The 13,065-nt window shown below is 44.2% G+C and overlaps 1 protein-coding gene across 1 annotated transcript in view; it reads right to left on the minus strand.

Annotated features, from left to right (window-relative positions):
• The window catches only part of Mxd1 (MAX dimerization protein 1), a gene marked incomplete at its 5' end in the record, with an annotated part of 25,788 nt that overhangs the window by 2,908 nt on the left and 9,815 nt on the right, over nucleotides 1-13,065 (minus strand). The window contains 2 exon segments of the mRNA XM_005385634.2: nucleotides 34-193; nucleotides 1,904-2,018. Coding sequence (XP_005385691.2) covers nucleotides 34-193; nucleotides 1,904-2,018 — 275 coding nt within the window.

A 13,065-nucleotide genomic window follows, 5' to 3' on the forward strand; every position in this document is an offset into this window, starting at 1 on the left:
GGAGGGAGGGAGGGAGGCAGGAAGGCAGCTCACCCCTGTCGGAGTCCGAGCGCTCTGAGGAGACGGTGGAGCCGATGCTGTCCATCCGTATCCTCTCAATGCCCAGCTTCTCCAGCTGCCTCTTCAGGTGTCGCTGCTCGCGCTGAAGCTGGTCTATTTGGTGAATGGCTTTCCTGTCACAGTCTTCAAGTTTCTGCAAGTCAAAGGGGCAGTTGTTGGAGCCCACAGGCAGTCCTCTACATCGCCACGGCCCTGTGTCTCCCCTCCCCGCAGTGTAGTATGCCAACTGTCCCCAGAGCCATCTGGTGTGTTGTTCATAAGCTTCTGAGACAGGAAGTCGGCTGGCCAGGGACCATGGGCTTCCTCTGCTTTCAGCGTTGACAAGCTGTGGTCAGTGGCCTGTCACTGGGGTGAGCTCTGACGCTCTGGCATTCCATACCCTTTAATTCTGGAATGGAGAACTGCAGGCAGGGACCCCCAATCTGGTCTCTTTGTCTCAGCGATCCCCTCAACATGTCATCTATCACAACGGCGTGAGATGGGAGCTTCAGAGACATACTTCTATTTAAAATTATGTGTATTCAAGTCCATGCTCCAATTACATGAGTACTTTTTGTGTCATGCCAATTCTCAATTAACTTCTGTTTGTTAGCAGGAAATAACAGTCCCTTTTGAAGTCTTGATTCCAAATTGTCCAACAGAAGAGCTTATAAAACACATTTCCAAAGGCAACTTATTTTTACAAATCTGCCCCCTAGCTTCTCAGATTCTTCAGATAATTAAGGAAAGTGTTTAATTGTAGCTGTTTTGCTTTAAATAGAGGTTCTTTTTCTCCTAGGATTGTCATGTATGGCAGGATACTAGCCATAATTAAAGTGGTATTTGTCCAACCAAGATATGGCTATAAAAACACGCACACTAGCGATTGGGTTGTGGCTCTCCGGAGCTGGAACAACACCCAGCTTACTACGCTTTGGTGTTTGGTCTGGGGACCGAGGGCTAACTCTGGGCCAGACACTGTGAGGTCGAGGGATACAAGGTGGGCAAGAAGACCCAGTCTCCTTTGTGGAATTTGATGATGGAGATGCCCTAAAGTCACATGACCCACTGTCAAATGTGTACTGTGACCAGCCGTCACAGGAAGGAGACCGAGTCAGGAAGATCCAGGGAGGCTTCCGAGCTGGCTGAGATCTGACGGATGAGCAGAACCTAACCAGGCAGAGAAGGGAGAGACAAAGCAGATTGCAGAGCGCACAGCAGGCGCACTGTCTCCGCGGGTAAAGAACAGGACGAGGGCCAGGGGCTGAAGGAAGCTGGAGGGAGGGCAGTGTGTGGCACAGAGGCTGCCACGGGAGGAGGGAAAGGTCAGGTCAGGAGAGCCCGCGGCGGGCCTGGTGACAGTTTATCGTGGGCCACAGAAGAATGTTTGGCAGACTGATGCGTTGATTTGAGCTCTGGCAGGCCTGTTCCTAGGAAATGCGGAGGGACGATCTCTGCGCTGTCAGAGGGACGGAGGGAGGACGGGGAGTGCAGGAAGCCTCTGAGGGGTTCACTGCGGTTGACAGTGGGGTGGTGAAGACAGAAGTAGAGCAGGTTGCAAAATATTTAGGTCTTGGAGATGACTTAGCTCTATGTGGCTAAGAAACCAGAGCTGCCTCGCGTCCCTGAGTTTCTGGCCTGTGTGACCGCATGGAGCGCTGGGTGGACCTTCACCTTCAGGGGCCCAGGGCTGAGAAACACTCAGTGGGGTGCGGGACATGTTGCATCTGAGGTACCTGCGGTTCGCGGAAGAGGCTCAGCGTGCAGAACAGAACTGTCCTAGAGCTACACTGCTGCCTGCAGCCTCTAGCAGACAGGCCCCTCCTAGGCAGGGAAGGTGAAGAGGCATCCCATGCACACTTACCTTTATGTGCAATTTGGCTTTTGTTAACAAACTCAATGTAGTGTGTCGACTGGATTCAGGCCCAAGTGGCACCAACCCCTTCAACTTCTCCAGGCACAAGCGAAGATGAGCCCGCCTACAAAACAAGACCACGCAGCGCATGAGGATTTCACACAGGGCTAGAACCGCCCAGTTAAGAGAGCTCCTAAAAGGGTATGAAGTGGCCCAGCCCCGGCAACTGCAGATGCTACCAATGACCTTTTGCCCCATAAACACAGTTTGAAGCCAGCTGGCTGTGGGGACAACCAGTGAGAAGTAAAATCTAGAAGTTCTAAGTTAGGTCTATTTGTAACACAAGTGTTGAGATAAGGAAATAATACCCGAGCTTTGTATTAGTACATTTATCAGGGTTTGTTCTCTGTTTCTTATTTACACTGTAAACCAGAGAACATCCAAATCAGAAAATAAATGACATGCCATGGGATACTTCTTTTAACTCTTATTTTTCTTTGTAAGCGATCCCATCCAAAACCGCTATATCACGACATCACTGCTGTGTACAGTATTTACAAGTGAGAATGACGTATGTGTACAGTTAGCCATTGAGGCTTTATTTGTAATAGCAAAAATAGAAATGACCCAGGAACTGGCTAAACACATTATGTTACCTCCACACAGTGGAATACTACGTGGCTGTAAAAAAGAGTGAAGATGTGCTCTATGTCCTGTTGGGAAGGATCTCTGAGATACACTGTGAAATGAAGAAACGCGCGGTAGCTGACCGTGATTACAATGTGCTACTTTCGAGTAAAAGTGGAGGTAAAATGAGAGCCTCTATCTGCGTTTTCTTGTATGTACACAAACGAATCGGACTGATTCACAAGAAACTCGTGACAGTGGCTGGGAGGAGAGACAGAGAAGGAGCAGACAAGGAAGAAGGGAAGAACTTTTGGTTTTCCAACTGGGTAAACCTACTGCTATTCAAAAGTTAAAATTTTTCTAAATAAGCGAACGGTGCATCATTGTGCTGCTGTACTAGAAAGATGCTGATCAGCTGGGGACAGCCACCTCGAGGTGCAGGAAAGTGGCCAAGCAGCACGGTGGGGCAGGGTGGGACAGCGACAAAGGCGGGATGAGGAGGGAGCCAGAGCCACCCTCTCAGGAGTCTTTCCTCAGAGGGACCAGAAGCACGAGTCCTCACAGTTTTGGAATCTGTACTTCACTGACACCTTGGCTTGGGTTTTATTCCAGGATCTAGCAGGTTCCTTGAACGTGAGAAACAGCAAATATTCAGTTTTTGCTTCAGCCCACTGCCCCTACAATGCCTTCTCAAGCCATTCCAGACCACAGCGATCTCTCCACTTCCACTGTTCCCTGCGAAGCTCACTGTACTGCCTGTCTTGTTTGGCATCTGTCACTGAACCATTCAGCACAAACTCCTTCAAAAGTTGGGGCACCAGCTTCATCACCGCTGGGGAGCCACAGAGCCCCCAGCACACACGCGCTTCACAAGTGTTTCCTGATGGACTCTCAGCTGCTCAACTAGGCCGTAAGCTCCCAGAGGAGAGTCCGTCTTCACTACATCGCTGCACCTTCGGCCACGCTCAGTCTTAGGGCTGCAGAGCCACGCCCATTCCACGACAACTCCCAGGGCAGAGCTCCCTCGGATGATATTCTCCGGCTGACTAGGAAAAAGTGCAATGCCTATGGCTTGCCCTCTTTTTCTCTTAAGAATGTTAGCATATGAGCAAAAGTTGGCAATGCAGATTAAAAGAGGAAAGCCTCATCAGAAAACTGGAGGACAGGCAAACGGGTATGATGCTGGCCTAGGAAGTCACACACTGTCCACCAAGGCTTGGCATGTTCCCTCAAGTTCGGTCTAGTAAGTGCTGGTTACTCATTCTTCTGAGGCACCTGCCTAGTCCAGATCATGAGGAAACTGTCCTCTAAAGACCTTCCAAAGGCCTTTAAGCTTTGACACGTTAGAAGAGGACATATTCATTTCTGAGCTAGAAAGACACGAAGGCACGAATGTTTTACCCCTCTGTAAGACTCCCACCTGCTCTGAAAGCTCATCTGTGTGAAAGAGCCACAAGCAAAAATGCACATGAGCAGGCTGCTACCCCACTAGTGCACCAGGGAAAAGACACAAGCAGCAGCTGTGTGTAAAATGTTCATTTTGGGTAACTGTCTGCGAAATGAGCCATGAAAATACATCATGACATTGGAAACGCAAAGTGTAACTAGTCACTTAGACAGTAAAACAAGTGACAGTCTCACGTATATTCTCCCCAGCTAAGGTCTGTAGACTAATTTTCAAATTAGGAGAAACAGTTTACAAATTAAAATTATATTTAGACAGGGCCAGGGATATAGCTCAGTGGCATAAGTGCTTGCCTGGCAAGCCTGAGGTCATGAGTTCGATTCCCGGTACCAAAAAAAACCCCACTATATTTAGACATTTTGAGCCTCCTTTGCTTATGACTCTGAGCTCATAAGGACTAACCTTATTAGTCCTTTTGTGATGTGGGTTTATATACAGATAGGAGTACATACATTTTTAGGAAGTTTGTCTACTGATAAAAATATTAAAAAGTCATCTTTTGATGCACTGTCATGTCTAGTTACACAAAGTGTTCCCCAGAAAGCACTAGTTTTACTACCCAAAAGCAAGTTTTCAAATAACACCTGCATTGTGAAACTAGGACTAAACCTTTTAACTAATTCAAAGTGAGGGTAATACCTGTTCATTCAGTATTTCCTGGCCTAGTTCTACAAAACTAAGACTAGAGCTTTTCCTGAATTTTCAGAGATCCAGAGTCAGCTTCTGTCTCTGTCAGCGTCTGCCTGGGGCTTCTCCAGTGCCTTGGTGCTCCGGTCTGATGGCTGTCCCACCCACACGCCCGGCCTGGCCAACCACAGGGCGAGGCTGCAGTAGTTTAAGCCGGCTCAGCGCCATCTTAGCGTAGTGAAACTCCACCCCTGCACTGGATATAAAAGCAAACAGCTGCCTCTAGAACAGCTTCCACTGAGAGTCCTCAACCCTGTCTCTGTCTGCCTCCATCCTGGAGTCTGGACTCCTTCACCCAGCCCGGAACACCCACGGAGTTCCCAGGTTCAAAACCAGTAGAAGATGCACCTGCCTCATCTCTCCCTTCTCAGCCCCTGTTCCATTCTGACCCGGGCCTAACTCCTCTTGGGGAAGCAGCAGGGTTTTTGCCACATACCCTCAACAGGAAGCCACCTAACACCTCACTCTGTCCCCTCCCCGTGGATCTCCTCCACCACACCTTCATGGGACAGTCCTCCTCCTGCGCAAGAGCTGTCCTCCAGCTTCCGGCCCAGCAGAAGTGGCTGTGCCCAGCGCTGTTTAGTTAGTGCTGATCTGTCCTGCTTTGTGCCCAGGTTATGAACTTTGACAAACTGCACCCACTGCTCTTCAGAATGACTGCTTTAATTATTACGTATATGGATGACACATATTTGGTCTGTACTAGAGAAAGAAAACTAATCTTTCACCTGAACTGTAATCAGCAGTGCTCCTAGTCAAGTGTGGCCTGTAACTGGTGACAGTTCATTCTGAACTATATATTCTCTTCAGTAAGTTTTTTAAAGGATCCTACATTTTATTTATTTTATTACTTTTTTTTTTTTTCTTTTTTTTCTTTTTTGAGACAGGGTCTCGCTCTGCAGTTCAGGCTGGCCTTGAGCTCACTTTGTAGCCCAGGCTGGTCTTGAACTCACAACAACCCTCCTGCCTCAGCCTCCCGAGTGCTGGGATGACAGGTGTGAGCCACCACGCCCGGCTTTTATTACTATTTTAAATATTCTAAAGCTACGTCACTATATCACCCACTACTAGCACAGTGATGAAGAGTCAAGGTGTGGGATCGTGGCCCAGCCACTCACTCCTGTGTGACCCCGGGGAAACTGCTTTGCTCTGTGTTGTATCCGTTTCCCACGTGAAGAAGACACTCGCCTGGGGGGCGGCCACTGTGCATATGCACGGAGAAAGGCACAGAAGCTCCTCCCAGCCCCCTATACAGCTGCAGTTGTTTGTTCAATCCTAGCTTCCTTTGCAGCAGGATAATCACTGTGGGCAACCCAGATGATCGTAACACTATAATATTCCCTTAAAAATCAGCAGGGAACTCAGAAGTGTCTTGCTAGACAGAGAGACACTATCTGTTCAAATTCAATCCACTGAACTGTTACTTAACGAAAACTGACGTCTTTTGTCATTAATACATTTAATGGAAGCTAGGCTCTTCTTTCTATGGAAGTATAGATACTGTTTATGCTAAAGGTACTATTTCTTTTTTTTAACGTGTAAAAACATCAGCAAAGGGTTCATAATGTTAATGAATGCAAAGGGCAGACTGCTCTGCAGCACTCACACCATGTGGAAGCAGCAGCGGCAGAAAGGACGTCGAGGTCAGGAAGGAAGCACAGGCCGCCCTTCCGCATCCCCAGGAGCGAAGGTTCCGGGGGCCTGGGCCCTCCTAGGCCTCTACTGCAGCGGCCACTGAGAAGTGAAAAGAGGTGTGAATGGGAGGGGGAGCACACGCAGAAAACTTAAAACCTTGCACAGCAGGAGCAAAGTATAGCATGTTTAGTAGCAAACCTGAAACAACTTGGGAAGGCTTTGTGGGAAGAAAGCTATAAAATGCTGCAGAAGGACAGAAGAAAATCTGAGCAAATGGAAAACGGCACATTCCTGCCTATGAACCCTCAGAATGAAAATGTCAACGTTCCCCAAGTTTGTCCACAAATTAACGTACTTCCAAGAAAGCTAAATCCCAGCAGTACTCTTTTTAATGCTAGGAAATTAGTCTAGACCTCATCTGGAGGAGTAACTGTGTGAGACACTGCCAACATTTCTGGAAAAGAAGGATAATGAAGAGGAATGTGCCATACCAGATATTAAATTATATTATAAAGCTTCAGTAATTAAAAACAATACGATCCTAATACCGCACAGAAAAGAATACAACTCCCAGAAACAGACCTAAGAATAGAGATGAGTTTAACACACAACTGAGATAACACTGTAAATCCTTGCAGGGGGAAATTGTTGCTCAGAAACGGCAAAGGAGTTCGGAGGTGAACATTCAAGTAAATTCCAAACAAATACATTAAAGATGTAAATATACAAGACAGCCACATGCCGCATGTTGCTGCTATTTTCCTCAACTCTTGTCAGCCCGCAACGACAGGAAGTAAGTGTCTGAATGGAGAAAGTTGCTATGGAAGGCAGCTCTTCTCATCGCTCCTATGTGTCCACACTCATGCCTCCTCGATCCTACCCATGTGGCTCCCTTAGACTGGTAGATCTGTAACTGGGGGAAGAGGTTCCGCAGGAAGAGTGCCAGTGACACCACGGACAGGCTGTGCTCCATGCCGACAGCAGAGAATGTGCCTTTACCTTGAAGGTTCTTCCTGACTTGAGCACAGTCGAGATTGCGAGTGGTGTCACTGAGGTGGGAGCGCTCACAGGTCGGTGTCTGGGGGACGCAGCCTTCACAGCCAGCACTTCTCTGTGTAACTGAAGTTACTCTCTCCCTCACAAACTCTCACAGCAAAGTGTACGGGAAAAAACCCCCGAAGAATTATAAGATATTAGCTCCCATCTGAAGTTTTGGAATGGGCTCATATTTTCTTCTATCACTATGTTCCTTCTCTTCCCTCATCCACAGACATCTTGTTTGAGTTCTCTGCAAAGCCACTGAAACTTTCGCAGCCTGACATAACCTTCTCTGCTTTCCAAACAGATCACATTCATTTATTCCTTCACACACACACTGAACTCCTATGTAAGTCTATGTAACCCTTCTGGTACGTTCATTGCTAAATAACGGAAGAGACCAAACCTTCCACTGCTTGTTAACCCACTGGTGCCTAAAAAATAATGTACCAGTAGATACTTTCGTAAGAGTACAGGTGGGAGATACAGCTCAGCAGCACAGTGCCTGCCTGGCAAGCATAAAGCTCTGAATTCGATCCCCGATACCACAAAAAAAAATGATAGAATCTAGTATCTTTAGTATTCATACCTTTCTCTTTGAGTAAAGCCCAATTTAACATGAACTTACTGAGTACTGGTTTTCATTAAAATCGGGTACAAGATTATCAACCAAAAAGGAAAGAGAAATCTATTTAACTTCAAGGTTTCACTGTTTTATCTCCTACCTCAGTGTGGGCATAGACCTGGCTGATGACATACCATCCAAGTCCCGTTGGATAACTGGAGGCCAAATGTAAACAATTTTAGATATAGGTATGTGTAAGCTGCACAGTAAGGAAAAGAGGGTATACAGCAAGAGGAAACAAATCTTACTAGCGAATAAAAAATTAACTTCCTGCCGGGCGTGGTGGCGCATGCCTGTAATCCCAGCACTTGGGAGGCTGAGGCAGGAGGACCATCGCAAGTTCGAAACCAGCCTGAGCTACAAAGTGAGCTCAAGGCCAGCCTGAACTGCATAATGAGACCCTGTCTCAAAAAGACAAAGAAAAAACCAAAAAGAAAAACAAAAACAAAACTTCCTAAAAATGATTAGGGGTGACAACAGATTCAGGGTTGAGTACAAAGGTTTATAGGGTTTCTTTTTGTTGTTGCTGTTTTGGTGCTGGGACTTGAACTCAGGACCTTGAGCTTGCCAGGCAGGCACTGTGCCACTGAGCTATATCCCCGGCCCTTTACTGGGTTAAAAAAAAAAAAAAAAAAAAAAAATCCAAGTGAAGACTATAAGTCTTGCTTCATAGGGGAAAAGGTACATTTCCCCTTTCTCTAAAGGGTGGGGGGGGGGCGTTCTTTGATAAACAACTGCCAAAGGTATCATTATTACTAACTTGGCCCAAATCCTGCAGGGTTTAGAAGGTTCATCACAACTGTGCTGATGAATCTTTGTATAAAATACAAAGGTAGTAATATACTCAGTGAATAATGCATAAATAATAATCTGTGATAGCTACAATTTCAAGATGTAAGGTCATTTCTTTGTTAAAGTATTAAATACATAAGTGTACCTCATTAATATTTCCTTTCCAGAGCTGATTTTTAAATATAAAATACATATTATAATTAGTACTTGTTAATTCTATCCCATCCTACAAGAAAAAGGGGGGCATACCAGGTGGTCCAGGTAGAGGAGTGGATACTGATCAAATAACAAGCATATATCTCCTTTCCAAGTGCCTCCAAGGGCAAGATTTATCTATCCAAGAAGTACGGTAGAGGAAAGAGAAATTCCTGTGGTCTAAATCTCCTCTATAACATCACTATGGACTGGAACTGCAGACTGACTCCTGCATCTCTCCTCTGTAATAACCAGGCTGTACACTCGGCCCATGTAGCAACATACGTGGATTGGTTACAACATCCTAGACTGCAATCTGAATGTGGTCAAGGCAGTCCCGAAGCAGAAAGGGTGGTGCAATGCATACCACAAGCAAGGCCTTGTGCAGAAGGCAGGCCTCGGCCCTTCTGATATAAGGAACTTGGTTATTTGAAAAGTCATAACCAAAAGAAAAAAAAAAATCAACGAACACTATAGTTGACCTGTGATCAACAGAACATTCTGCCAGAACAGACCTGACTCTCTTGTGTTAGACCAGATGCCCCTAAAATCCTGTTGGTCAAATGGAAATAACAGCTTAGATCAGGCTTCTGAGTCTTCCCCACTGAGCGCACACACAACTCTTTTGTGCTAGAGTCAGAAGACTCTGGCAGAGGTAATCATTCTGGACCAGTTGTCTAATTCCAGCAAGGCCTGCATATGTACCATTCCAGAAAAATGGGTGCCTACTATTAAAGGAGATGCCAGAGCCTTCTTTTGAAAGAGTCCATTCTAGCACCTGACTCCTGACCTATCGGCTACAGTGTACATGCATTCATGCGGTCTCCATTTGCTGAAGTTTACTGAAAAGCATTTAAACCAGAGTGATTCCCAGCTAAGAGAAAGAAGTAGCAGAATTATCATTAATAAAAGGGCGCATCAAAAAGGGCACATAAAAACGATGCAAAGATTCCCTACATTCTAACAATCATCAGTTAACTACGGTGAGAGACCAACAGCAATCTAAAATTATATAAACTCAGAAATATCTTTTTAAAGACATATGCGACATAAAACTTTGCTTAGTTAGAGTCAGAAAAGAGGTCTGAAAACAGCAAGACAGACGTTTTGCCAGTGGAAGGGGACCAAGCGATGGGGGGAGGGAGGGGGAAGGGGAAGTAAGAACTCAGAGGTGTTATGTGCATGTACCAGCTCCCCATGATGAATGTGCGCAGCAGGCACTATAAACAGGTACTAATATGGATAACATTTTAAAAAGAAAAGAGGTCTGAATAAATTAAGACACGTACCATACCCTGAATAGAAAGATCTAATATGTAAGTATAAACTTTTAAAGATGACTTCATACAGGAGTTACGCAATCACAATTTTTAAAATCCCGAAAGAATACTGGTGATAAGGAACTGGTAGATTAATTAAGAATTTGTCAAAGCGAAACAAAGGTGCGATAATAGCTAAGAAAGGAAGAGAGAATGGAGGGAAAAGTGGGGATTTACTGTACCAGATCCTGAAGTATACAATAAAATCTGATGATTAATAATTGTTAAAACTGAACGATTAAAGTACGGTTTATTCAAAACTTTGTAAATGGGGAGGGGAGGAGGGGTCGAAGGGAGGGTGGGGGGATGGGGAAAACAAGTTATATCAGGTACAGGTACAGATGCTCTATGATGAATATGATCATTGAGTATATCTAAAATGTACCAATTTAATCTAATGTAAAAAAAGAAAAAATAGGGCCGGGGATATAGCTCAGTGGCACAAGCACCTCCCTGGCAAGCACAAGGTCCTGAGTTCGATTCCCGGTACCAAAAACAAACAAACAAAAAATACATAAAATATCGTTTATTGGCACAGAATGAACACATGGGTCAATGGACTATATGGCAAATCTAGAAACAGACTTAGCCATAAAACTGAGTTCAGTACACACCAGAGGCAGCAAGTTCAATCAGGGAGAGAAGACTGACTTCCTAAAGGTAAATGATAGACTGGCCAAGTAGGTGATAGACAGGTAAAACTTTTCACATATATCCTTTTCATGACAGAATATTTTAAAAGTAAAGAATAAACTTCTAAGTGGGAAATTGGGCAAACATTTTTAACAGGTAATATACACACACACACATATGCACACTCAATTGTTCACCTATGCTAGAAATATAAGAAACGCAAATTAAAACAAGTTGCCCATGTGTTTCTACTGTCTACTTATCAGACTTATAAAGCTCTTAAGTTATATAAGAACTTGTGAAAGTATAAGGAAAATATTGTCTGTAACACACTTGATGTGAAATCTAGTGATCAATACAGAAGTCCATAAACATCTGCATGCCATTAATTCCACAGCTACAAATTTATCCTCCAGAAATAAGAATACTGATAGATTTATCTACAAGGCAGTTTAAGGAAACAGTGTTTATATTACCAAAATACTAGGAAGGACTTAAGATAGGAAATTGGTTATACAAGTAACGATATATCCATATGACACAGTATTGGGCATTCACTAAAAGTAATGTACTGCTAGAAGTGGAAATTTAATAACATCTGAAAATGTTCATGACATAAATCGAAAAAAAGCAAGCTAGAAATTATTTAATACGTGATCTGTTGGTAAAAAAAATGCACAAAGATATCGATGGATATATAACAAATGTCGGCAGCTGTTACCCTGGTAGGGCCTCTTAGAAATCATTTTTATATCCATTGTGCTTTTCTGAATTTTCTAGTTTTCTAGACTAAACTGTACGTTAGAGTAATTTTTCCAAAAACAATTAGAAAGATAAATTTCAAAGTTCTACTGGTTTTCTCTGACTTCCAAATTATGGTTGACTTAATGTTTAATATTGTTTTCTACATTTCTCAAATTTTCACAAGGTTTGTTTAATTTTTAAAAAATAAAAAGGATAAACTAGCAGTATTCCCTTAGGAAGCTAGACTCTGAAGAAAATTAGTTAAATTGCAGAGAAATACAGGCCATGGGCCACCGGCTGGGCTCCCTCCGGAGTGATACTCAGTACTCCTTCACGGCAGGGGTCGGTATTTCCTGGGCTCTGCACTCCTGGCATCTACCGCATAGCATCTTAGGTGTTCAACAAACGCCAGTTCTGCTGAGTGGAAAACACCACCGCCACCATTCTAGATGTCTTTCCTTTCATCTTCCCACCAGCACCACGCTATTTAAAAGTGTCAGTGCAGAGTACAACACTGTCATAGTGGAGTCTGATAACCTAGAGTTAACACAATTATTTAGACTCTCTATAGTGCCACAGGAGAGGGTTCTGTCTGAAAACGCTAACCAGAGTATATCAACTCTGTACCATCAAAGGGGGAAAAAAATTCCTATTTTGGAAGTTCTTGTTCTAAGTGGGTTTTGTTTTGTTTTGTTCTGCTCTGCTTATTTGTTTGTTTTGAGAGCCCTGACGATCTTTTCATGTATTGTTTCAAGGTTTCAAAAGATTGCTGAAGTGTATTACCATTCAGCAGAGTGGTATACTTTATAGGACTCAACAACCAAAGCTGGGGAGACGACCAGAGAAGCTGTTTAACTGACCTCAAAGATTCTTGAGCACTTGCACTGACACGGGAGAAAACCCCGACAACTTAACCTCCTCCCCCGGACTGCAGCAACAATGCTTGGTTAAATTAAATACATTGAGTTCTTACTTCCTTCTTTCCTGTTCACATGTTCCAGCCCAGAGAATGAATTATTAAGCCCTTATAAGACCAAATTCCAAAAAGAAAGGAAAATGAGGAAAGTAGAAAACAAATCCTTCACTTAGCAGTAGTTGGCTGGTCATATGGAAGCAATCTAAATTATAAGCAAGAAGTCCAGTGCAGATTTCAAACCCAGTTTTCTAGAATGTTTGCCTCCACAGAGTCCTGTACATGTTTCAGTCTTAGCACTGAGTGTATTAACTGAAACAACCCGTCTCATTAGACAAACAACACATTTCTGTGGGATGGGGACCTCACTATGTGAATTCATTTAGTAACCGGTATGGAGTATAAGCTCTTGGGCCACATCAGGCAGAAAATAAATATCACTGCCAGGCATGGTGGCACATGCTTGTAATCCTAGCAGTTGGGAGGCTGAGGCAGGAG

This window comes from Chinchilla lanigera, unplaced genomic scaffold (genome assembly GCF_000276665.1).
Source record: "Chinchilla lanigera isolate Chin_1 unplaced genomic scaffold, ChiLan1.0 scaffold00023, whole genome shotgun sequence".
Classification (NCBI taxonomy): domain Eukaryota; kingdom Metazoa; phylum Chordata; class Mammalia; order Rodentia; family Chinchillidae; genus Chinchilla; species Chinchilla lanigera.